At 50.3% G+C, this 27,366-nt stretch overlaps 1 protein-coding gene across 1 annotated transcript in view; it reads left to right on the top strand.

The window, feature by feature from the left end:
* SHC3 (SHC adaptor protein 3) overlaps positions 1 to 27,366 on the top strand; it is a gene marked incomplete at both ends in the record, with an annotated part of 146,535 nt that overhangs the window by 64,187 nt on the left and 54,982 nt on the right. Inside the window, one exon of the mRNA XM_079789602.1 lies at positions 26,717 to 26,780. Coding sequence (XP_079645728.1) covers positions 26,717 to 26,780 — 64 coding nt within the window. The remainder of the gene's footprint in view (positions 1 to 26,716; positions 26,781 to 27,366) is intronic.

Raw genomic sequence — 27,366 nt, 5'->3', positions numbered from 1 at the left:
CTTTAAGGTGCTGTCTACTACATGGGAGGGCTCCAGACATAGTAGCTAATATTGTTATTTCTATTTTTATTATTCCTGCACTAGAGATTAGGAACTATAAGACCACATTGTCAGAATTGCTCTGCAGGCTTTTACCACATTATACATTGTACTAGAGGCCTGGTGCATGAAATTTGTGTACAGGAGGGGGGTTATCCCTCAGCCCAGCCTGCACCCTCTCCAATCTGGGATCCCTCTCACAATCCAGGGCTTCTGGCTCCCAACCACTCACCTGCCTGCCTGCCTGATTGCCCCTAACCACTTCTGCCTGCCAGCCAGATCTATGCCTAAATGCTCCCCTGCTGGCATGGTCGCCTCTAACTGTCCTCCCCTGAAGGCCTGGTCGCCCCCAATTGCCCTCCCCTGCTGGCCCGATCACCCACAACTGCCCTCCCCTGCCTGCCTGACTGCTCCCAACTGCCCTCCCCTGCCAGCCTGATTGCCCACAACTGCCTTCCCCTGCCACGACCTGCCCAGCCTGGCCTGCACCCACTCCAATCTGGGACCCCTGCAGGATCAGGCCTAAACCGGCACTCAGACATCCTGTTGGAAAACCTCTCCCTCCACCATAAAAAACCCAAGACTACTCACCACTGAATACAGTCAGTCCACAGGCAGAGACAGGTCTTTGGAGAATTTGAGTCTTTGCTTGATCTAACTACTTAGAAACAGCGTTTGACACTGTCCTGAACTAGAGACTGGGAGGTGTAGCAGATCTACCTAACACATAGTCACAACCCAACTGGCAGCCAAAATGGGGAGACAAAAAAACAACCCCTAAATGAAAGAACAAGATAATTCTCCAGAAGAAGAGCTAAATGAAATGGAGATAAGAAATTTATCAGATTGAGTTCAGAATAATGATGACAAAGATGCTGAAGAGCATGAGAAAAGATATGGTAACTATGAAGAATGTGTTGGTACTAATAAAGAACACAGTGGAAGGAATACACGCAGATTAGGGGATGCCAAGGATCGGATCAGTGAATTAGAAGACAGGGTAGAAAATAATCACTCAGAGAACCAAAAAGAAGGAAAAAGTAACACAAGTCCAGGAGGCACAGAGAGTCTCAAGCAAGAAAAGCCCAAATAGGCCCATGCCCAGACACATCATAATTAAAATGCCAAAAATTAAAGACAATCTTAAAGACAGCAAGAGAAAAGCAATTTCTTACCTACAACGGAGCTCCCATAAGGCTGTCAACCAATTTCTTATCAGAAACTCTACAGGCCAGAAGGGAATGGCATGAAGTACTCAAGGTAATGAAAAGCAAGGATCTGAAACCAAGATTACTATATCAAACAAGGCTATCATTCAAAAATAAATGGTGAAATAAAGAGCTTCCCAGACAAAAAAGGCTAAAGGAGTTTATCACCATCAAACCAGCACTATAAGAAATGCTAAAGGGACTGGTGTAATGAGAAGTAGAGAGTGAAATATAGGCATACAGAATTAAAATGACAATAAATAAATACCTATCAATAATAACCTTAAATGTAAATAGATTAAATGCTCCAATCAAAAGACATAGGGTAGCTGAATGGACAAAAAAAAATGACCCAATTATATGCTGTTTACAAGAGTCTCACCTTAGAACAAAAGAAACACACAGGATGAGAGTGAAGTAATGGGAAAAAATTTTTCATGTAAATGGAAACGGAAAAAAAGCTGGTGTGGCAATACTCATATCTGACAAAATAGACTTCAAAATGAAGGCCATAAAAAGAGACAACAAAGCTCACTACATAATAATAAAGGGATGGATCCAACAAGAGGAGATAACCCTGGTAAACATATATGCACCCAATATAGGAGCACCTAAACATTAAAAAAATTATAGAGAACTTTAAGGGAGAGATTGACAACAATACAGTCATAGCAGGGGGCTTTAACCCACCACTAACTTCACTGGATAGATTGTCCAGACAAAATTTTAGCAAGGAAACAGTGACTCCAAAGGAAACACTGGGTCAGATGGATTTACTTAACATTTATAGAACATTTCACCCCAAAGCTGCAGAACATACATTCTTCTCAGTGCACATGGGTCATTCTCAAAGATAAACCACATGTTAGGACACAAAACAAGTCTCTACAAGGGCAAGAAGATTGAAATCATATCAAGCATCTTCTCATATCATAGTGGAATGAAATTAGAAATCAACTACAGTAAAAACACCCCAAAGCATTCAAACGCAGGGAGGCTAAATTGCATGTTATTAAACAATGAATGGGTTACCAATGAGATCAAGAAGAAATAAAAAACTTCCTGAAAACAAATGAAAAAGAACCCACAACAACCCAAAATCTCTGAGACACAGCAAAAGCATTCCTGAGAGGGAAGTTCATAGCACTACAGGCCTACCTAAGAAAAACAAAAACAAAAACAAAAAGAATTAATAAACTATTTAACCCTACAACTTAAGGAATTAGAAAGAGAACAACCAGAAAAGCCCAGAGCAAGTAGAAGGGAGGAAATAATAAAGATTACAGCAGAAATAAATGACATAGAGACTCAAAATGAATAAATACAAAAAAAAAATCAATGAAATCAAGAGCTGGTTCTTTGAAAAGATAAACAAGATTGATGACCGTTAGCCAGACTCATCAAGAAACAAAGAGAGAGGACCCAGAAACAAAAGAAGAGAAGTAACCACTGACACTATAGAAATACAAAGGATTGTAAGAAAATACTACGAACAACTATATGCCAACAAGCTGGACAATGTCTATAAAATGGGAAAATTTCTAGAAAAACACTATCTCCCAAAACTGAATCAGGAAGAATTCAAAAACCTGAATAGGCCAATAACAACTGATGAAATAGACGCAGTAATCAAAAAACTCCCAGCAAACAAAATTCTTGGTACAGATGGCTTCACAGGTGAGTTTTACCAAACATTCAAGGAAGAACTAACACCTATATAGCTCAAACTATTCCAAAAAATCCAAGAGGAGGGAACACTTTCAAGCTCTTTTTATGAGGCCAGCATTATCCTAATTCCAAAACCAGATAAAGACACTACAAAGAAAGAGAATTACAGGCCACTATCCCTGATGAACATAGATGCTAATATCCTCAACAAAATGTTAATAAATCAGATACAGCAATATAATAAAACTAGAGGCCCGGTGCACGAAATTCGTGCACGGAGGGGGTTGTCCCTCAGCCCAGCCTGTACCCTCTCCAATCTGGGACCCCTCAAGGGATGTCCAACTGCCCGTTTAGGCCCCATCCCACCGGGATCGGCAGTCAGACATCCCTCTCACAATCCAGGACTGCTGGCTCCCAACTGCTTGCCTGCCTGCCAGCCTGATCACCCCCTAACCACTCTGCTGCCAGCCTGTTTGCCCCCAACTTCCCTCCTCTGCCGGCCTGGTCACCCCTAACTGCCCTCTCCTGCAGGGTTGATCACCTCCAACTGCCCTCCCTTTCAGGCCTGGTCCTTCTCAACTGCCCTCCCTTGCAGGCCGGGTGCCTCCCAACTGCCCTCTCCTGCTGGCCATCTTGTGGTGGCCATCTTGTGTCCACATGGGGGCAGGATCTTTGACCACATGGGGGCAGCTATATTGTGTGTTGCAGTGATGGTCAATCTGCATATTACTCTTTTATTAGATAGGATAGAGGCCTGGTACAGGGGTGGGGGCCAGCTGGTTTGCCCTGAAGGGTGTCCCGGATCAGGTGGGGGTTCCCTTGGGGTGTGGGGCGGCCTGAGCGAAGGGCCTGTGGTGGTTTGCAGGCGGGCCACGCCCCCTGGCAACCCAAGGGGAGGCCCTGGTATCTGGAATTTATTTTCCTTCTACAATTGAAACTTTGTAGCCTGGAGCGGAGCCAAGCCTGGGGCTCCCTCCGCGTCGGCAGCCATTTGTGTTGGGGTTATAATTGAAACTTTGTTGCCTTAAGCGGGTGGGCCCGGCCAGGGTGTGCGGAAAGCTTTGCTTCCCCTGTTGCCGGCGGCAACCCTGGCCTGCTCTCTCAAGCTCCATTCTGCCGCCATTTGTTTGAATTTGTTTACCTTCTATAATTGAAACTTTGTAGCTTGAGTGAAGGCTTAGGCCTGGCAAGGGCAGGCAGAAAGCTTAGCTTCCTCTGTTACCTAGGAAACCTTGCTCTCTGTGTCTGTAGCCATCTTGGTTTGGGTTAATTTGCATGCTCGCTCTGATTGGATGGTGGGCGTGGCTTGTTGGTGTGGCTTGTGGGTGTGTCGGAGGTGTGGTCAATTTGCATATTTGTCTATTATTAGATAGGAAGATCATACACCACAACCAAGCGGAATTTATTCCAGGAATGCAAGGCTGGTACAATATTTGCAAATCAATATATGTGGTATATTATATAAACACATTGAAAGACAAAAAAAATCACATGATCATATCAATACAGAAAAAGCATTTGACAACATTCGACACCCATTTTTTATGAAAAGTCTCAGCAAAGTGGGAATATAGGGAGCATATCTCAACATGGTAAAGGCCATATTTAACAAACCTATAGTGAACATCATCATCAATGGGCAAAAACTAAAACCATTTGCCCTAAGAATAGGAACAAGACAGGGATGCCTGGTTTTACTACTCTTATTTAATATGGAAAATAATATGAAATTTCCTCAAAAAATGAAATATGGAACTTCATTTGACCCAGTGATCCCACTTCTAGGAATATATCCTAAGAAATCCGAAACACCAATCAGAAAGAATGTGTGGACACCTATGTTCATAGCAGCACAATTTACAATAGCTAAGACCTGTCTGATCTCCTAGCCACAGAGATCAGACAAGAAGAAGAAATGAAAGGCATCCAAATTGGAAAGGAGGAAGTAAAACTCTCATTATTCGCAAATGACATGATATTGTACATAGAAAACCCTAAAACTCCACCAAAAACTACTAGAGTTAATAAATGAATTTGGCAATGTAGCAGGATACAAAATTAACACCCAGAAATCGATGGCTTTTTTATACACCAATAATGAATTCTCAGAAAGAGAAACTAAACATTTATTATTGCAACAAAAACAAATTAAGATACTTAGGAATAAACTAAATAAAGGAGGTAAAAGACTTGTACTTGGAAAACTACAGGACGTTGAAAAATTAGATAGAGGAAGATATAAATAAGTGAAAGACTATACTGTGTTCATGGATTGGTAGAATTAACATCCTTAAAATGTCCATACTGCCCAAAGCAATCAACAGATTCAATGCAATCCCTATTAAAATGCCAACATCACAGAGCTAGAACAAATTACTCAAAAATGTATATGGAACCACAAAAGACCCCGAATAGCCATAACAATCTTGAGAAAGAAGAACAGTTGGAAGAATCACAATACCAGATATCAAGTTATACTCCAAAGCCACTGTACTCAAAACAGCTTGGTACTGGCACAAGAACAGGCATATAGATCAATGAAATAGAACAAAGACCCTAGAAATTGACCCAAGCCATTAAACTCAATTAATATTTGACAAAGGAGGCTAGAACATACAATGAGTCAAGAGAGTCTCTTTGAAACAAATCCTTTAAATGGTGTTGGGAAAATTGGACAAGTACACGCAAAAAATGAAACTAGATCACCAACATACCATACACAAGAATAAACTCAAAATTGATAAAAGACTTAAATGTAAGTTGGGAAACCATAAAAATCTTATAATGTCAGACATGTCTTGTAGCAATATGTTTACAGATTCATCTAGGGCAAAGGAAACTAAGGAGAAATAAACAAATGAGACCACAAAATAAAAAATGAGACTGCAAAATAAAAAAGTGTCTGCACAGCAAAAAAACCATCAAAAAACAAAAAGGGAGCCCACTGTATGGGAGAACATATTTGGCAATGATATGCATAATAAAGGGTTAATATCCAAAATATATAACTCATACAGCTTAACAAAAGGAAGACAATCCAATTAAAAAATGGGCAAAGGACCTAAATAGACACTTCTCCGAAGTGGACATACAGATGCCAAGAGACATGAAAAAATGGTCCAAATCACTGATCATCAGAGAGATGCAAATTGCAATGACAATGAAGCCTAGAGTGTCTAGATGCAGGAGGTGCTGAGCCAAGTTGTCTGGTAAACTTGGGTTTGCATTTCCTTGAGCGCTCTCCGTGAGGCATCTCAGGCCCATGAGGGTGACAGGCAGCCCTTGGATGAGCCCTGCGTGGAGCTTGTGGCCTGGCACACAGTAGGTGCTCAATCAATGTTTGTTGAAATCTTAAATTTTCAAGAATCCAGGGAAATGACTAAAAATGAAGCATCAGAAAAAGCAAATTGCTAATAGTGACAGCCTGGAAGTGATAATTCAGGAGACAAACTCCACGTGGAGAAGTGATATTTAATAACTTGCACTTCTTTCCACCTGAGAGCCTTTTCTAAGGAAACCGGTGCAGCTGCACCTGCTGAGCGGCATGGAAGCCACTCATTTTAGAAAACTCGCATCCTCTGTGTGAGTATCATGTCAGAATGTAATGACCTTTCTCTTCACATTTTTATTTACTACGTACAGCCTGGAAAAAAGAAACACGCGTTGGGTAAATTCAGGATTAGCAGCTTGTAACCCCTCTGAAGCAGAGCCTTTAAGCCCTGGGAAGCAAACCTAGTCAGCCTTTCTGGGAGTCCCTGTGATTTGGTTCCAGGCGCTTTACTACCTGAGATACCAGATAAGAGCGAGGCATATCACAGAGCAGTGCGCCCGGCCCTGCCTCCTCCTCTGTGGTCTGTGGCTAGTGTTCTTTTAGCAGAATGAACCGTCTTCCCGTGTTGCCTGCTGGCCCCCAGGGCCTGCTGGGGTCCTTTCTCTGTGGCATTGCCTCAAGACCCAGGGTCCCTGCAGCGCCCCCTCTGGTGAACTTTAGCCTCACCTGTGCCACTGAGCGGGGAGCACCTGGGCCCTCCTGAGGCCCTGCTCACTCCTCTCTGCTCTCTTCTGTTTGAGCAAGCAATCACTTCCTCAGGCCCGAGCCTAGCAGGACCAGCCTTGCATAGGTGGCTGCCAGACCCCTTGTCCCACCTCCATTTTCCCCCAGGAAGGCGGCAGGCGGTGGCTCCCGGGGGTTTGGTTTTCAGACCCTACCAGGGGCATCTGCAGTGCCAGCAAGCCCCCCTGCCTCTGTGCTCACCCACGCTCCTGGACCCCGCAGGATCTGCAGGACGGCCAGGCGCAGTGGCGGTGGGGTGGCGTGTTGTCACTGCAGCCTGTATGCTGGGGCTCCCTGAGTGTGTACTGGGGGGCGGGCAGGACTTCAACAATTTCAAACCGAGCCCACCTTCTCCAGACACCCTTCCTGGTGTAAGTGGCGCACCCACAGCTGCTCCTGGAGCGGGTCCTCCGGAACCTAGTGCACGGGGCAGAGCGGAGCGGGTTCTCCGGAATGCATGCGCCTAAATATGTTCCTTTTTATTTCTTAGCTGTGGCTTGTTTACCTCTGAGGCGGGCTTCCTGGCATGTGGCTAGCCGCCCACAAAGCCTTTTAATAACTGCGGAGCACAGGTTGTGCTGGGGGAGGTCCCATGAGAATCATATTGTCATCTAGGTTTGAAAGGGCCCTGGCTCAATTATTTATAGCCTCAGGCAGGAATTCTGTCATTAAGCATAATAATGCATCGGAAAAATGATTCACTTGACAGGGAATACTGTAGGTTTAATTGTTCTCAGAATAAAGGAAGAGATGAAAGGCTGTGTGAGTTGGGCGGTGGTCCGGTGGTTCAGCTGTGGGGAGACACCCGCAGGCTGCTGCGGGGCCTGGATGCACAGCGTGGGTGTGGGGGTGCAGGCTGCTGCGGGGCCTGACTGGGCAGTGTGGGTGTGGGGGTGCAGGCTGCTGCGGGGCCTGACTGGGCAGTGTGGGTGTGGGGGTGCAGGGTGCTGCGGGGCCTGGCTGCACAGCGTGGGTGTGGGGGTGCAGGCTGCTGCGGGGCCTGACTGCACAGCGTGGGTGTGGGGGTGCAGGCTGCTGCGGGGCCTGACTGCACAGCGTGGGTGTGGGGGTGCAGGGTGCTGCGGGGCCTGGCTGCACAGCGTGGGTGTGGGGGTGCAGGCTGCTGCGGGGCCTGACTGGACAGCATGGATGTGGGGGTGCAGGGTGCTGCGGGGCCTGGCTGCACAGCGTGGGTGTGGGGTGCAGGCAGCGATGGATGGTTTTTCTTGAATTATGATTTGGCTTCTACTTCATTGCTACTTTTTTTATTGTGGTAAAATATACATAACATTTACCATTTTAGCTATTTTTAAGTATACAGTTCAGTGGTAGTACCTTGTTGTGCAGCCATCGCCACCCTCTGTCCCCAGAATTGTTTATCTTCCAGCTGAAACTCTGTCTCCTTAAACACGGACTCCTCCCCCCGCCTCCCGGCGCCGATATGCTCTGCGGCCTGTGAAGTGGGTTGCTCCGGGGAGAGGAATCGAACATGTTGGGACTTTTGTGACTGATTGTCATTTAGCTGGTGTCCTCCAGGCGCACCCTGGGCCTGCCAGGACCCCCGTTCTGCAGGCTGCCACGTTCTGTGTGCGCAGCGCATTTCATTTGTCCGTCCAGCTGGGCTAGGACACCGGTGGTTCCACCTCCTCTCTTCCAGATCCTGGGCATTGCTGGGTCAGAGGGGGTTCTCATGTTCCTTTTCCAGGGACCGCGCACCGTTTCCCAGCATCTGCACATTGTACGTTCCCGCCAGGTGTGCGCAGGGCTTCTAGTTTTCCTCAGCCTGGCCTCGACCGCCTTTAAAATATCCTGGCCGCCCTCTAACAGCCCTGGGCGTGAGCAGATGGTGTCTTGTTGCAGCTTAACAGGAAGGACCACTTGCACTTGCATTGTGCTTTGCTTTTTTATCCCAAAGTCCCTTTGAATGTGAGTTCACACATGACTGCCTTGGGGGGTGGGGGAGGGTGTTCCCCTGTGGCTCTAACGCTGGGTTCCAGTCTGAGCTTGACTTTCTCTCAGTCCACAGGACTGTATGCTGCAAACTGGACCCACCCCCCACCCCCACCTCCGAGCTCCGTGGCCTCCGACAGGCCTCTGAACCTCTGGTTTGAACACTGAAATGGAATCATAATGACTCCTCCCCTAGAAAAGATGAACTCCCGCAAAGTCATGGAACAGGGCCAGGAACTCAGCAAGCACTCCCCAAACATCAGCTGTGGCTCTTACCACCTTCAGTCTCCCCGCCTCGGTCTCCCTGCCTCGGCAGCGACACGCCAGCTCACCAGGCAGAGCCATGGTCTTCCAATGCTGTGCACTGTCCTGGGAGATGCCTTGTGGGGCCGGCCTTCCTCCCATCCCAGCTCGGTCCTTCCCGGCTCCGCACCGCAGGGCTCACTCTCACCTCAGGCCCCTAAGGGTTTGCCCAGCAACCTTCCCCCACTAGTCTCCCCTTAAACACCACATCCCTGTCCCCAGGTCACGCTCATCCGCTTTTGTCCAGCTTCACAAGTCACAATGGCTCGTAATGACATACCAATCCCACCTGCCGCCTGCTGGCTGGCTTTCGGGCTTAGCTGTCACTCTTGTTTCTGTGTGTTCAGGGGAGTTTGTTGAGGTATGACATCCCTGGGGAGCGACAGGTCTCCAGCGCGTAGCTCGCTGGCATCGCACACATGCACCCCGAGAGGCTGCCACCAGCGGGGCAGCTCCGTGCCCCAGGTCGCCCCCTGTGCCCTCCCAAGCCAGCAGCCACCTGACAGGCCTCACAGCGGAGGACAGGACGCAGCCTGTGTCTCCCTGTCTCTCCCTCAGCGGCGTGCCTGCGCAGGCCCTCTGCTGCTCCCCGTCCAGGAGCCTGTCCTGCACTGCTGAGCGGCGCCCAGGGTGCAGACACCACAGAGCTCCGCACGGTGTGGTGTGCGGCTCTCTCACGTGGGCGTGGATGGGTCAGAGGGAGGCTGTTTCCTGTTGATTACAAATATTTTGTGTGTGTAAACGATACACTTCCCCTAGCTCAGCCAGGTCTCAGTTGCCTGCACAGAACCCGCGCATTTTAGGTGTACAGTGTGACGACTGGTGGCGGTTGTATGCCGTCATTTAATTGCCACCACAAAGAAGACGGAGAATATTTCTATACGCCTCCCAGCCCCCAAATTCCCTGTGTCTTTCACAGGACACAGCGGTCCTCAGCTCTGTCCCGGGCAGCCACGGTCCTTTCTGGCACTATAATTTTGCCTTTTCTAGGATTTCATGTAAACGGACTCCTACGGAATGAGACCTTCATGTCAGCACGTGCTTGAAGGTCACCATGGCGTGTGGGTCTTCGCCAGGAGGGCTGCAAAGTGGCACAGAACTTTGGAAAGCAGCTGGACGGCTTTGTAAAACAAAGCTAAATATAAGTTTACCATGTAGTCCAGCAATAAAAACATGCCCACAGTATGTCAGAGTCCATAGCAGCATTATTCACAATAGATCCAAGAAACAACCCAAGCGTCACCCAGCCAGTGAGCGGAGAAACGAGTTCCGGTGTGTGTCTGCTGGAAGTGCCACTCAGCAATAAAACAGGGATGACTTAGTGGCACGTGTGACAACTTGGACTAATTTTTTGTTCTATTTTTTCTTTGTAGAAATTTAATTAAAACAACAGATGCTTACTGTGACAAGTAAAACAACATAGAAATATAGAAAGAAAAGATAAAGCTTCTCCTTGGTTCAATCACAACTATTTGAAGTGAGGTAACAGGTAGCCACATCTTTTTTTAGCATTTGTATACACACACACACACACACTACATGCACACACACCACCCATACACACACCACACATACCACACACACACAACACTACATACGAAACACTCTGCACACCACACACCACACACATATACCCCACACACACCACACATACCACATACATACACACACACTATATACCAAACACTGCACACCACACGCACCACACATGCACCACACACACCACATACATACACACACACTATATACCAAACACTGCATACCACACGCACCACACATGCCCCCCACACACACACCATATACCAAACACCATACACAGCGCACACACAGAACTCCCTCTCGTTTTGTTAAGCCAGGAATGCCACAACACCCACTCCCTCCCAAAGTGACTTCTTTGTGAACAGATCAGTAGGTTGGGGCCTAGCTTTTTAATTTTTGTAGCTGCAAGTCATTACGGCTATATGATAATTTAGCCCCTGTCCCCGTTTTTGTTTTGTTTGGCTGGGCTCCCGTGTGGAGCGATGGGGAGGACGAAGGACAGGCAGCCCTGGGTGCGGGATGCGCACAGGTGGCTCTGGAGCCCTGGGTGGGAAGGACTCGCACAGCACCAGCGCGCCTGGGAGCGTTGGCGGCTCTGCCCGGCGGGCTGCTGCGGGCGGCCTCCTCCGAGGCTCGCCTGTTCGAGTGCCTGGCGACGCTGCCCTTCCTCACAGCCTTGCGGCACTGGGCCTCATGCCGTTAATTTATGGTCAGAACAACGTTGCTGTGGTTTTCCTCCGAGGATTTTGTGCACCGGGAAGGTGGCACCTGGTAACACAGGTTTGTGGCTGATGCCATTTCTTTTAATGAGTTACCTGTTTACACCACCTGCCCATTTTTCTGTCGGGCTTCCCTTATTTTCTTATCAATCTGTGGGAGTTTTTGCATAGCTGAAATGTGCTAAAACATTTTACGATACAGTTAAAATTTTTTATTAGAGCACATCTGTCAGTGGTTCCTTTACGACTTGTCCTGAATTTCTCCCTCACTGTGAGATTAAACTAATGATTTTCTAATATTTTTATTTACTTTACTTTTGGCTTTTGGGTTCTTTACACGTGTAACTAGAGAGCCACCTTACCCACCATGAGGTCCCTGTGTGCTTGGCCCTCGCGGCCTGCGCAGCCGGCGGGCCTGCTCTGCGGCCGTTAGCTGCGGCTTCCGGTCCGGGCCATGCTGCAGTCAGGTGCTCTCTCTTGTTGTTTAAAAAATTTCTTCACAATTTTTGAACTTGCTTTGTTCTCTAATAACATATTGCTCAGTGCAAAGAGATCTCATTAGGATTACAATTATCAAATCAATTTAATGCTTTGGGAGAACTGACATCTAATAGTGTTAGGGCTTTATATCCGGCACGTGGCAGAGTTTCCGTGCATTCGGCTCTTGCTCAGGTCCTTCCATGTCATGCTAGTCTGTCTTCACGCAGGCCCTGCCCCTCGTCACGCTGCATCCAGGTGTTGCCCCGTTTTGGCCTTGATGCACATGGGGCTCCCACCTTACCCCACCATCTTCCTTCTACGTGCTCGCTGCTGTCAGAGGGAAAAGATCCTTGTTTCTCTCTCCATCACCAAACCCTCATGTTAGTTCCCCGTCTTTTTTTTCCTTATGTCACTTCAACAGCGTAATCTCTCCCAGGGTTCAGGGTCCCGCCCATGTGGGGTTGCTCTTGCCTGTTTCTTTGGTTCCCTGTTACGGGTCCTGCTCTGGGTCACCCTTCTGTCCTCAGTAGCTGCCCCTTTCCCCCCAGGTACCTGCTGGTCCTCTCAGGGGGGGAGCCCGAGTGGAGTCGCCCAAACCACCAGGGCTCAGGTGTGTTCAGGGGCGCTGACTGCTCCCTCCGACCCTGCACCTTGAGGGCCCAAGGTCCTGCCTCCCTCTTCTTACTGGATGGAGTCTGGACCCGAGCAGGTCTGCCTCGGCCGGCCGGTAATGTGTGGGTACTTGACTTTGTGCAGGGAAGATTCCACAGCTGGAGTCCAAGTGATTCTGAGAGGACGTCTGCTAAAGCTGGGACAGTGAAACAGGAGGGCTTAAGGGGAAGAAGCAGCAGGAGAGGGGCTGGGCAGGGCTGCCCTGGCTTTTTAGAAAAGTTGTAGGAAAGAAGTGAGCCACGCTGGGCTGCATGGACTCACTGGGAAGTGAGGGTCACAGTGACAGCGTGAGCCTGGGCAGGCTGCTTTAGCTCATTGGGAAGTCAGAGAAAAGGGGGGCCTTGGAGACAGGATCAGGGGGAGAGCCTGGGATGAGCTGGCGCTGCCTGCTGTTCCTGTTCCCCTGGTTGCAAGTCTTGTGGAGACGCTTCGAGTTTAGGAGAGAGTAGAGAGACATGTCTAAGAGAGAAAGGCGTGGGCTTGCTGAGAGAGTGCCCCGTGGGCGGGTCCTTTGTCTTGAGGCTTTTTATCTTGAGGCCCAGCCGTCAGTGTGTTTATAGGACTGTGTGTGGACTCGATGATGGGCTGGGCAGATTTTGAAGGCAGGCAGGGGTGTTCATCGTTCTCGTGAGAGGTGATGGCAGCTCTGGGACTGTGCCCAGCATCACCCAGCAATGCCAGGCGTTCGGCCCACAGGACATGCTGCCCCTGACCGTATGGGCCTTGGTGATGGGGCCAGATCTCACCCCGCAGCTGGGCGCCCTCCTTCCGGGGTGACTGTCTCCTTGCTCACGGGGGCAATGGCAGAGCTGGCCCCCTTGTCACCTGGATGGCTTTGGGCCTGGGCGTCTAATTCTAATTTGACTCCACTAATGTGGTGTGACTCTGGGAAGAGTTCAGAACCTTCTCTGAGTTTAATTTCTTTGATCTTAGTTTATTTTCCCAAACAGGTAGGCATGGCAACTGCAACTCAGGGATGGGATGCTGGCACAGGGAGAGGAGGGTCCCGGGTGGAGAAGACTCACAGTGGGGGTCAGCTGTGCCTCAGTGTGTGTGTGTGTGTGTGTGTGTGTGTGTGTGTGTGTGTGAGAGAGAGAGAGAGAGAGAGAGAGAGAGATCTCCTCCTTCAGCGCAGAGTCTGTTTTCAAGAGCCCAGAGACCTCCCCAGCCCTCTGGCGCTGCCCTTAACTCCAGGGCTACCTTTCCTCACAGCACCCGCCCGAGCGAGCTCTTGGCAGGCGCCTCAGTGACTTCCAGTGCTTCCCTCGCTCCCTCTTGCCCTTTCTCCGCCCCAAACTCAGTCGGAGCGACTCTGCTTTCACATCCCACAGAAACCCATACACAGGGGCAGTGAGTCAGGCGGGAGGGCAGTGAGTCAGGCAGTGAGAAGGGCCTCCCGCAAGTGCTGCAGACAGAGCAGCTCAGTAACTGTGCGGGGTGGGGTGGGGTGGGGGTGGGGGGCACTCTGTCCTGGCTCAGTAACCACGCCCCCGCCCCCAGAAAGGCTCGGGAGCAGCATGGCCACCAGCGGGAATCACCCTTTCTCTCTTGCCTTGCAGGTGTGCGTGCAGAAGGCACTTGATGCAGGACCTGCGCCTCCGCCCCCACCTCTGCTCTGCCTGCCTCAGGCCGCTGTCCCCGTCGGACTGTCCAGCCTGCGCCCGCCACGGCCCAGCCTCCGGGCCGCTGCCTGCTCTGCTCCCTCCTCGCGGGGCGACTTGTGTTTATTCCAGAGCCTGTCCGCTCTTTGCCTGACAGTAAACATATTTTTGAAGAAACAACCCCTGTGTCCACGGAGCATTTATTTCTAGGAGTGTGCACTTTGGGTCCTGTATTCGACGCTGCTCGTCTTACAGGTTAGTGTATACAGTAATCTGCAGTGTCTTATTGCCAATGGCGTGGTGACAGGGAGGACGTCTCTGGACCGGTCAAGTGGACCCCGGGCTCTCCCGCCCCCCCTGACTGCTGGGCTCCTGGGCGCCTCCTGGTGACCCCCAGCGCCCCGGCAGCTGCCCTGAAGGGGGAGCTCCTGAGGTGCCCCCAGAACCTGGGCTCCATGCAGTTTCCCCAGGGCGCTCGGCATGTTTTGGCCTGCGTTTTGCACTAAGTCGGGGCGAGTGCGGGAGCAACTCCTGCTGCGGGCGCTCTTCTTCCTCGGCGTCTGCTGGGCACACGGACAGCCTTCCCTGTGCTCGCCTCCCCCCAGGCCTCCTTGACTGGAGACAGGACAGTTAGCTTTAACTCTGGCTTCACCTCTGACTTGCTGAGGTCTGTGCTAGCAGCGAGCATGCCTGGAACCATGTGTCCGTGTGTGTGGCCGGGTGCGTGGCAGGAACCCGATGGCTGTGAGGGCCAAGGTCAAACTGGCAGCCTCTGAGCAGTCTCTTGCACATAAGAATACAAAAAAGCTGTTAATACAAATCCAAAAGTGGGCTTCTCAACGGCTTATGTTCACACATGAATCTGCTTATTTTCCTATAATTTTCTAGAGACCATATGTTTCTTGGGACCATATGTCTGTAAATGAATGAGATGACGGTCAATGTGAACATGTATCGTGTCTAGAGCCAGAATTAGCTCCCAAGACTTCACATTCTCTTTCTCCTCCTGCCTCTGACTTGCTCTCTCTCTCTCTGTTTATATGTACACACATGTAAACGTAGAGAGAGTCTCTCACATCCATATGCATGTAATTGTATGTAATCTATCCAGTTCATATGCCTCCATTAATTAAAGCCCTTTTTTCAGTTCTGAGGGCAGATGTGTGCTTGTGGCTTTGAATACTGAGGATGAAAACATGGCTGGTGATCCTGTGTTTCCCACGCCAAGCACTATGAATGCTGGGAGCTCTGTGGAGACAAGAGGATCTCGTTTCAGTTTCTCACAGAGACCCCATAACACAGGTGTGCTTGTGAACCCACAGGCTGGGCTCAGCGTGGATAGGGAATCTCTTTTCCAGTTTCTTACTGTTTTTTCTTTTAGTGAACTTATATGATACTATATAATAATCAACCAGTATTCACTGACAGTGTCTGTGTGTTTGGGGGCACCTTGCGGACACAGACTGCGTGTGACGGTGGCCTGGGTGACTGTGACACTGAGGCTGCGTGTGACGGTGGTCTGGGTGACTGTGACACTGAGACTGCGTGTGACGGTGGTCTGGGTGACTGTGACACTGAGGCTGTGTGTGACGGTGACTGTGACACTGAGGCTGTGTATGATGGTGACCTGGGTGACTGTGACACTGAGACTGCGTGTGACGGTGGTCTGGGTGACTGTGACACTGAGGCTGCGTGTGACGGTGACTATGACACTGAGACTGCGTGTGATGGTGACTGTGACACTGAGACTGCGTGTGATGGTGACTGTGACACTGAGACTGTGTGTGATGGTGACCTGGGTGACTGTGACACTGAGACTGCGTGTGATGGTGACTGTGACACTGAGGCTGTGTGTGATGGTGGCTGGGTGACTGTGACACTGAGACTGTGTGTGATGGTGACTGTGACACTGAGGCTGCGTGTGATGGTGACTGTGACACTGAGACTGTGTGTGATGGTGACTGTGACACTGAGACTGCGTGTGATGGTGACTGTGACATGAGGCTGTGTGTGATGGTGACTGTGACACTGAGGCTGTGTGTGATGGTGGCTGGGTGACTGTGACACTGAGGCTGTGTGTGATGGTGGCTGGGTGACTGTGACACTGAGGCTGTGTGTGATGGTGACTGTGACATGAGGCTGTGTGTGATGGTGACTGTGACACTGAGGCTGTGTGTGATGGTGGCTGGGTGACTGTGACACTGAGGCTGTGTGTGATGGTGGCTGGGTGACTGTGACACTGAGGCTGTGTGTGATGGTGACTGTGACACTGAGACTGCGTGTGACGGTGACTGTGACACTGAGACTGTGTGTGACGGTGACTGTGACACTGAGGCTGTGTGTGATGGTGACTGTGACACTGAGACTGCGTGTGACGGTGACTGTGACACTGAGACTGTGTGTGACGGTGACTGTGACACTGAGACTGTGTGTGACGGTGACTGTGACACTGAGACTGCGTGTGACGGTGACTGTGACACTGAGGCTGTGTGTGACGGTGACTGTGACACTGAGGCTGCGTGTGACGGTGCCTGTGACACTGAGGCTGCGTGTGACGGTGACTGTGACACTGAGGCTGTGTGTGACGGTGCCTGTGACACTGAGGCTGTGTGTGACGGTGACTGTGACACTGAGGCTGTGTGTGACGGTGCCTGTGACACTGAGGCTGTGTGTGACGGTGCCTGTGACACTGAGGCTGTGTGTGACGGTGACTGTGACACTGAGGCTGTGTGTGACGGTGCCTGTGACACTGAGGCTGTGTGTGACGGTGACTGTGACACTGAGGCTGTGTGTGACGGTGACTGTGACACTGAGGCTGTGTGTGACGGTGACTGTGACACTGAGGCTGTGTGTGACGGTGCCTGTGACACTGAGGCTGTGTGTGACGGTGACTGTGACACTGAGGCTGTGTGTGACGGTGACTGTGACACTGAGGCTGTGTGTGACGGTGACTGTGACACTGAGGCTGTGTGTGACGGTGACTGTGACACTGAGGCTGTGTGTGACGGTGACTGTGACACTGAGGCTGTGTGTGACGGTGACTGTGACACTGAGGCTGTGTGTGACGGTGACTGTGACACTGAGGCTGTGTGTGATGGTGCCTGTGACACTGAGGCTGTGTGTGACGGTGACTGTGACACTGAGGCTGTGTGTGACGGTGCCTGTGACACTGAGGCTGTGTGTGACGGTGACTGTGACACTGAGGCTGTGTGTGACGGTGACTGTGACACTGAGGCTGTGTGTGACGGTGCCTGTGACACTGAGGCTGTGTGTGACGGTGACTGTGACACTGAGGCTGTGTGTGACGGTGACTGTGACACTGAGGCTGTGTGTGACGGTGACTGTGACACTGAGGCTGTGTGTGACGGTGACTGTGACACTGAGGCTGTGTGTGACGGTGACTGTGACACTGAGGCTGTGTGTGACGGTGACTGTGACACTGAGGCTGTGTGTGACGGTGGCTGTGACACTGAGGCTGTGTGTGACGGTGGCTGTGACACTGAGGCTGTGTGTGACGGTGACTGTGACACTGAGACTGTGTGTGACGGTGCCTGTGACACTGAGGCTGTGTGTGACGGTGACTGTGACACTGAGGCTGTGTGTGACGGTGACTGTGACACTGAGGCTGTGTGTGACGGTGACTGTGACACTGAGACTGTGTGTGACGGTGACTGTGACACTGAGGCTGTGTGTGACGGTGACTGTGACACTGAGGCTGTGTGTGACGGTGGCTGGGTGACCACGAAGTGACTGCTTGGGAAGCTGCTCCTCAAGTGACACAGATTTCAAAGTTCACGGCTCCGTTTATGCTTGTGGCACAGCTGTTGCTAGAGGATTTAAGCGGTTCCAACCCATGTTGGTATATTACTTTTCTGAAATCAATTTTAAAGTATTTCCAGCACCTGAAATTAACGTTGAAGTCTGTTTTGCCAAATGGTTGGTTGTACCTGGAGGCTTCAGATCGCGGGCCCAGAGAGTGTGCCTGCTTGCCGCCGAGGACACTGGGAAGAAGCCGCTCGCTAATGTCACTCTGGACACGCTGGGACCCCGGGTGCCCTCTTCCTGACGGGCAGCTTCTGCCTCTGCCTGCGGGGGTCAGTCAGGGCCCGCCGTGTCTCGTGCTTCAGGAGGGAGATAAGGACCCGCTCTCCTGTCTCCTTGGTGATCACTCTCTGACGCCCCTCGGTAGGCCTTAGGTCTCCAAATTGGCCTTTCCTGTGGTCCCTTACATCACTGCGTCTGGGCTCATCTCACCCTGCGGTATCTCAGCCTCGCCGCGTTCAGCGCACAGCTGCCGGAGTGATGTCCCATTCCATCCCATCAGCCTTGCTTACAAGGCCTCTGCGCGATGCCCTCCTCAGCACATCCCTGAATGCTTTTCGGACCGAGGCCTGCATTCCTAACTCCGCCACCTGTTTTTTAGGTCTCTGCCAATCTGGCCCCAGTTTGCCAGATCCTGGCACACCCAGTGTCCCCGCGGCCACTCCTCTCACTCCACCGCTGTGTCACGCCGTCAGGTCCCAGTTCCACTTGGCGTTTTCTCACGAGATCTTCCACCCCAGGTCTTCAGCTCCTTTAGCACGGACTGGGCTTCCTGCTCCCTGGATTCTTGCAGCACAGAATTGCTCTCTAGTAATGAGCAGGAACGAGGCTCTCTGCCCATGGCCACCTCTGCACTCTCCACGTGCTGCCAGGCTCCGCCGCTGCCCTGCAGATTTCTGAAGAACAGACTGTCTTGTCTCCTTCGCGGTGGCCAGGGCTGTGATGGATTTGGGGTGGGGACGGCACGGGAGGGTTTAAGGACAGTGCCTGGGTGGGGGGCAGGGGAGACCCGTGGACCTTGGTCCTGTTTTCTGCCACGGGAAGATGGGGAGGAATGTTTTTGGTGGGGACAGTCCAGGCTAGTTTGGAAATAGTTTGAGAGGACTGTCAGACAATGAAGTGGGGGTGTCAATGGGGTGTGGTCATTGTCTGTAAAATCCTGGTATTCTGGGCGATAAAGACAAGTGGGCATTTGGAGGTCAGACACCTCCCTCCGGCTGGAAGGGGATGGAGGTCACCGCAGACTAAAATGGGACTAAGGTCCCATGGGGCCTGGATCCCCAGCCCTGAGCGCTATCAGGGCACCCCAGGGCTGGGGGGCACTCAGACAGAGTGGGGTGCTCAGGAGATCACTCACACTTTGGCATGTCACCCAGGGCCTGGGGCCCCGCGGACCGGTACACTCACACCAGTGAAGCCTGAAGCAGAAGTGGGCGCGTTTGTGGAGAAATTGCCTCCTGCCCACAGCCAGGCACAGACGCAGGGGGCTGGGGAGGCCTGTGTGGGCCAGGAGCCCATTGGACCCCAGGAGGGCTTTCTGCTGGAGATTGGGGCTGTGTCAGCAGCTACAGGCTGGGGCTACCCCCCAGGTGGGCCCTGGGAGAGAGAAGATGTGTGGCACAGGCCCCCAAATCTTCCCCGGGGGCGGGGTCTTCAAAGAAGCAAGGAGAATGCCTGTGAGAAAGTCCCTGCCAACCTCAGCCCTGGCCAGAGGGCCCGCCCCAGGCTGGCGGTGTCCTGCCTGTGCCCCGACTTCTTCCTGGGCACCCCCCCCCCCCCGGCAAAGTGTCAGCAGCTGCGGCCAGAGGGGGGAGGCCCTTCCTTCGTGGGCCACCGGCAGGTTCCCGCCCAGCTGCTCTGAAGGGGGGACGGGGCATCTACACTGAAAACAGGAAATCTAAGAAGGTTGTCAGTGGTTGAGGACATTTCCTTGTCTGAAAGTGAATGAGCTGGTAAGCTGGGACTCTCCACAGGTTAGAAGCCGAGCCACAGAGAAGGCCAGGCTCTGGCCGAGAGCGGCCGGAGGGCAGAGGACGGCAGAGGAGCCTGGGGCCAGGAAGCCATGACGGGAGCGGGGACAGGGGACAGAGATTGCCCATTTATTTGGTGCCATGGAGGCTGTTGGTGAGTTTGCAGGGGCAGCTAGTGGGAATTAGAGCTGGTGTGGAAGGGAGCAGAGCGGGCGGAGGGCATCATCAACATCACGGATTTGGTGGTCCATTTTATGGAGGTGCTGTCATTTTTAGAAGTGGCCTGTGATATGATAGACACTGATTGCTCCCCGTCAGGTCAGCTGGACACTTGCTGCAGTCAGTGGAGGTGCGCATGCGTTGCAGGCCCGTTTGCGGGTGCACTTAGAGGGTGCGCAGGAGGCAGAGCTGTGGGGCCCCAGGGGCTGTGCATTTTCCATTTTGCTGGGATTTGACCAATCTGCCCCCATGGAGACTGTGCCGAATTACCTCCTCACCAGTGCAAGTCCTAATACTTGGCTGTGAAATAGGAATTTAAGTGTAGGCTTTTTTCACTCAAAGATTTAACAAATGTCCTCCTAGTTTTCATTTAGTACTTTTACAGTTTCATTACAAAGAAGTTAAATTCGTGATCTAGGTATAATTTATTTGCATATAAGGCACAAGATGGGAACCCACTTATTTCCCTTGCATAGCTGCCCAGCCACTCAAATGTCCCTCCCTGGGTAACTCTTCCCCCTCCCGACAGGCGTCACCACATTTATTACTGTAGGGGAGGAAAAACATTTTTGCTTTGCCCTCCTAGGTGTTCTGGCTTAGGCTCTACAAATCAGACAAAAGACAGATGAGCAAGAGAAAGACAAATGATTGATTAATGCATAATGCATGCCGTACACATGCAGGCAGGAAAAGTCCGTGATGAGCAGCTACAAAAGTGTTTATTTTATTTTATTTTTTAAAATTTAATAAATCCTTATCGTTCAGATTATTACAATTGTTCCTCTTTTTTCTCCCCATAGCTCCCCTCCACCAGGTTCTTACCCCACCCTCTGCCCTTACCCCCCGCCCCCTCCCCCACTGTCCTCATCCATAGGTGTGCAATTTTTGTTCAGTCTCTTCCCGCACCCCCCACTCCCCTTTTCCCCCGAGAATTGTCAGTCCACTCCCTTTCTATGCCCCTGATTCTATTATATTCACCAGTCCATTCTGTTCTTCAGATTTTTTATTCCCTTGGTTTTAGATTCACTTGTTGACAGATACGTATTTGTTGTTCATAACTTTATCTTTTTCTTCTTCTTCCTCTTCTTAAAGAATACCTTTCAGCATTTCATATAATTCTGGTTTGGTGGTGATGAACTCCTTTAGCTTTTTCTTACCTGTGAAGCTCTTTATCTGACCTTCAATTCTGAATGATAACTTTGCTGGGTAGAGTAATCTTGGTTGTAGTTTCTTGCTGTTCATCACTTTGAATATTTCTTGCCATTCCCATCTGGCCTGCATAGTTTCTGTTGAGAAGTCAGCTGACAATCGTATGGGTGCTCCCTTGTAGGTAATTAACTGTTTTTCTCTTGCTGCTTTTAATATTCTCTCTTTGTCTTTTGCTCTTGGCATTTTAATTATGATGTGTCTTGGTGTGGTCCTCTTTGGATTCCTTTTGTTTGGTGTTCTGTGCGCTTCCTGGACTTGTAAGTCTATTTCTTGCACCAGGTGGGGGAAGTTTTCTGTCACTATTTCTTCAAATAGGTTTTTAGTATCTTGCTCTCTCTCTTCGCTGGGACCCCCATAATTCTGATGTTGGTATGCTTGAAGTTGTCCCAGAGGCTTCTTACACTATCTTCAACTTTTTGGATTCTTTTTTCTTTTTGCTTTTCCGGAGGAGTGTTTTTCTTGGTATTCCAAATCTTTGACTTGATTCTTGCAATCCTCTAGTCTGCTTTTAGGTCTCTGTATAATATTTTTTATTTCAGTCAGTGTATGCTTAATTTCTAGTTGATCCTTTTTCATATCCTTGAGGGTCTCGTTAAATTTATTGGCCTTTTCTAGGAAATTCTTGAAAAACCTTATAACCGTGGTTTTGAACTCTATATCCAATCTTTTGCTTTCCTCCATTTCCTTCATTTCTGGCCTGCCTCTTTGTCTCTGCATTTTAGCTGCTTCCCTGAGTTGATGGAGTTGCTTTGTGTGCTAGGTGTCCTAGCAGGGCCCAGTAGCTCAGCCTCCCCAGTTACCTGAGGTGGACATCTTGGTGCAGCCCTTTGTGGGCTGTGTGTGCAGTCTTGTTGTAGTTAAGCCTTGATTGTTGTTGGTATCACTGGGGGGAATTGACCTCCAGGCCAATTCGCTGTGAGGATCAGCAGTGTCTTCCCTGGGAAGGCTTCTGTGCTCAGCTTGGATGGAGCGGAGTCTCAGGGTGGAGCAGACAGCCGTGGTTTCCCATCAGCCCCGCCCTACGAGTGCCCTGTGTCTCAGTGTCCCGCAGCAATGGCTGCACGCACCTCTGAGAGAAGGCTGCTCTCAAGATTCGCCCATTGCCAGACAGTCCAGTTTCTCCCCGAATGAGTCTGGGTGTCCAAAGTCTCACCCGGAGCTGGATTTCAGTGCAGTTGGGAGGTTTTGTTTTCCTCCCGAACGAGAAAGCTAACCGCACATTTGCTTCCCGCCCTCTCTGCGCGCTGTCAGTAAGCCAGCTGCATATTCAGCCACCCGCCCTTTCCGCACGCACAGGTCTCCGCACCTCCACAGCTCCTCTGAGTCTGTGTCCTTTTATCTTTCCTTCTGGTTGTGGAATTTCCACTCAGCCAGCTTTCCGGTGGTTCTGGACGATGACCACTCTGTCTTCCAGTTGCAGTTTTAAAATTGTGCGAGGCAGCAGTATAGGTGTTTACCTAATGCCGCCATCTTGGTTTCTCTCTACAAAAGTGTTTAGAATGTAGGCTTTTATACCATCTTAACCAAAGAGCAGTCAATCTGTACCAAAGGGACAGGACAGAGGAAGGGAGTTTGGGAGCCTGGGGCAGCAGCTGTGGGAAGGTAAGCTTGTGCCATGCAGGAACTAATGGAAGCTGAGGGCTAGTAGGTTTCTCAGGCAGATCCCTCTGCTGGTCTCAGGGATACTCAGGGCCGGAGCTGTCTCCAGTGACTAACTTCTGTCCTTCCTGGGAGTGAGGGGAGGGGCCCGTTTTTATAAATGTATGTCCTGCTTTTAGGCAAATAGGGTAGGACAGAGGGCTTTTCTTGAGTCTGCTTCTTCTCAGTTGCCTTCAGCTTAAAATAATCTTTATGCCAAAGAGGCCTATTTGAGGGTGACTCTTACGATCCTCTTCACTACGTGTATCTCTCTTTGTTTGTTCATCAAGTTGATAGCAATTTGCTGTTATGTGTTTGTTTGCTGCCCATCCCCTACTCAATCTAATCCCATGAGTGCAGAAATCACCCGATGTTCTTTATTAATAGCTGAGTCTGTAAAGAGTGTGTGTGTGTGTGTGTGTGTGTGTGTGTGTGTGTGTGTAGCTCAGGTTGGTAGGGAGAAAGAAGATGTTACATGACTTGAAAGGTTCCAGTTCAAAAATCCTACATTCCAATGAAAAGGTTATGAAAGGTGAATGGTACTGGCTCTCCTGATGAGAATTTTAGCTGAATAGAGGAAGATGGTGATGTCATGAGAAAGTGGGCTCAGCATTTGGGGTTACTTTCAGATACCCGTAAAGGTGCCAAATATTTCATTTCCCTTTTACCTTGCTCTGAGCTCATGGTTTGGCTTACTGAAATGGGATTGCACTGAACAGAATGTTAAGAAGCAATCTCTATTATTAAAAACAGGGCAAAACTGCTACCCGAGAATCACATTGGGATTAAATGGAAAGACACAAAGTTAAATAATTATTGCTAAATGAACAAACTGAAGTAGTACCGCTCGCCAAAATGCAGAGTACTAAACAGTAAGGAGAGACGATGAGAATTGTGACATTTAAAATTAGACTTTGGAGTTAAGTTACTAATTTCATTCTTCTAACTATTGCAATTACTTTAAAAAGATATTTTTATTGATTTCAGAGAGGAAGGGAGAGAGGGAAAGAGAGAGAAACCTATCTCTATTGACCTTCCTCAATAGGCATGTGCCCTGACTGGGACTCAAACTGTGACCTCCTGGTTCATAGGTCAATGCTCAACCACTGAGCCACACCAGCTAGGATAACTATTGCAATTATGAATAGTCATGTTGCATTTCTATTTCACATAGAAATAGATACCATCAGCCTGATTAAGATGAGAATTACACACACATACTATCATATGAACATTAGCAACAAATTTATGCCAATGAGAAAGGAGGACATTTTTCTGAAAAGCAGCTTGTTTGCAAATCTCTTTGGGGCTTCTGAAGGCTGGCTCTCAAGGGGATCCTTAGGACTTTCCTGAGTCCATGAGCTCTGAGAACTTCCTGGAATTTCTCATGCTTGCACATTTTAAGGACAAAAGATTGAGTCTCTGACTCTGCCCTGAAGGGCTTGCCTGCCTCTGTGGGAGACTTGTTTCTAGACTGTGCTTATTGCTGGCAGTGTCTTCTCCACAATCCTATTCTTAATGTTCACCGTTTCCACCTCCCTCTCCCAGACACATGAGCAGCTCAGCCCCGTGTGGCCTCACTAGATTAGACCTATTATAGCACAGGTCAGCTGTGACTTCCCCTCTCATCTCCAGGTCTGTGATGGAAAAGGAAATCAGTGCCTACAGGGGCATTTAAGAAATGACTTATGGAAGACTTTCTACCATAACATGTGTTTCCAGCTGCTGGGACCAGCAGAGAATCAGCTGCTTTGTTTAGCTACATATGCCACTTCATGTTCAAGTACAGTGCGGGGACGCGTCAAGCTTTTAAAAAAAATGAAACAGGTACAATGTAGGTGCTGGGGGTCATGTAGTTGTTTAAGAGAGACTGCTTGGCCTTCTCCAGTAGGAATGTGCTTTTAGAGAGTACTTAGGATGATCATCTTGATGGAACCACAGCAAGAATATTATTATAAAATAAATGACCACATATAAACATCCCAGTCATCTATTGCTTTTAAAGGAACATTGTGTGAGTCATGGTGATTCCTAGTCTGCAGTTTTCATGGTTCTGGACTTTTAGAATAGCACTTCTTCCTCCGCTCTCTGCAATAAATTTAACGGCAAACGTGAAGCTTGTCTTCGTCGTCTCTTACCCAATTTGACAAGGCTGTATTTCCCTTAAACGCAGTGTATTATGATGGCGATTATGTTTCCAGGTGAGAGAAATAATTCCAAGAAGCACCCAGCTGAGGAAGCTTGCGGACTATTTCTGAGGACCCGTTGTCTTCTCCATCATTCAGTGCGTCTCGGTCCCCTGTCGTTTACCTTGTCCAGGGTTCTCTTACTATTTTGTCCTTCCCCACGTGGGAGCTGGGAGGCTCACCCGGCCTCTTTCTGGCTCCTGACGTCAGCAGAGCTCCCATCATCATCTCTGAGGCTGAGTCACAACGCTGACTGACGCAGCCACATCCTCCTGGCCCGAGGCCCCGCCTCCAGCCTGCGGGCTGTAGCTGCTCCTTCTGGTCTCACTCGTGCACTTCCCCTCTGCTTCTGTGCTCTGCTGCCCCATGCAGCCTGGGGGTCAGACCCTCTGCAGCCTGTCCTGCCAGGCCCCTGCCCCCAGGACCTAGGACACTCATGGACTCCTCAGGACAGTGCCTGGCACATAGGAGCTGCTCCATAAATGCCTGGTCCATGGAACCGACCTGCATGGAACCTCATTTCTGACTCATGTGGATAGCCCTGGAGTTCCTCTCCTTCAAACCCCTTCAGATTATATGATGTTTACTAACTACAGAGCTGTTGCTAAATAAAAACCTCGGAGGATAAAAGTTTTTCTGAAATAAAGGGTTTGCTGAACTGTATTCTAGCCAGAAAAAGGACCAGGTCCTGGAGCAAGCAGCATGTGTGTCCTGGGATTCGTGGGCTTTTATACAATGAGTGTGGAGAGGACGATGTAACTTATTTGGAAAGAACTTACTTTGGCTCCGGATAAAGGGGGTGGGAAAAGTGAGGTGGGGCCGCTCTGGACAGGCACAGAGTCCTCTGGGTTGGTTGTGGGCAGGGTGCGTGGAGTCTGGTCGTCGGCTGTTCTCTCTAGATAAGAGCCGAACTAGTCACCAAGGTTGACCCAAAGTTTCAGCACATTCCGGAATGGGAGCAGCTTTAGCTGGGTTTGGCTCGAGGCTGTTCACTGATTAACGTCTTACCTTTCTCCCACCCTACGCTGCTGCGACTTAATCAGGACCTCTCCGGTCTTTCTCTTGTCTCGGGGAGGAGCAGTCCTACGAGCGTGTGTCCTTGAATCCCTTCTGACTCAGCGGAGGCTCTTGCTCAGTGGCAGCGCTTGGTTAGCAGTGGGCCCTGTGTCATCCCATGAACACAGCCTCTGGAAGAGTCCGTTTCAGGAACCGCGTCTCTAACATGGAATCTTAACCAAACATAAAACAAACAAACTAAAGCAACCAGGGCATCGACACGCACATCGCACACGTTAGGATGAAGGCCCGCAGTCAGCACGGGGCCTGTGCTGGCGGGGCTGTCCTCTGCGGGACGCAGGCAGGCCTCCCCACGCGCACCTGCGGGGGCCGGGCTGGGCGGGCCTGGCTGCCACCTGAACGCTCTCTCCCTGTCCTCGCAGGGAAGCCATCAGCCGCGTTTGCGAAGCCGTCCCCGGCGCCAAGGGAGCCTTCAGGAAGAGAAAGGTACTGTCCGCTCTGCGCTGTCTGTCTGCCTGCTTCCCCGCCCTCTGTCCCCGGCAGCTTCCTTACACACGGCTCAGCCTCTCTTCCCAGGGCCTGGAGCTCAGCACTTCTTTTTTTTTTGCCCAGGGAGAACCAAAAGGCACCCCTTGTTGAAAGGGGGTACCTTGCAATGGCTCCTGTCACTTTAAAAACAGAAAGAGCTTAGGTCCCCTCTCTGCCACGTGGTTGACAGCTCAGTTAGCTGTTGCTGCCACCCAGACCCCACACCCTGGTTCCTCCTGTGGCCTCAGCGCAGACAGGGATGGCAACAGCCGCGTGGGACAGGCCCGCCTTCTCCCAGCTTCGGCCACTCCCTCCCTCCATGGGAGCAGCTCTGTGGTAGACCCCTCGGTGCTGGGCTGGTGCAAGTTTAACAACGTCTCTCAGGCCTGGGGGAGCGAGAAACACCAAGTTGGTGGCGTTGCCAGTTTTTGTGGCCATTTTCAAGCTCTAACATGACACCCCAAAATGGAGCTGGGAAGAGGGGTGCAGACACCATTACACAGGGTCTCCCGCAGTTAACACAGGCACACGGGATGCAAACAAC

This window comes from Cnephaeus nilssonii (genome assembly GCF_951640355.1).
Source record: "Cnephaeus nilssonii genome assembly, chromosome: 14".
Classification (NCBI taxonomy): Eukaryota; Metazoa; Chordata; class Mammalia; order Chiroptera; family Vespertilionidae; genus Cnephaeus; species Cnephaeus nilssonii.
This window is presented reverse-complemented; position numbering and strand designations above follow the sequence as displayed.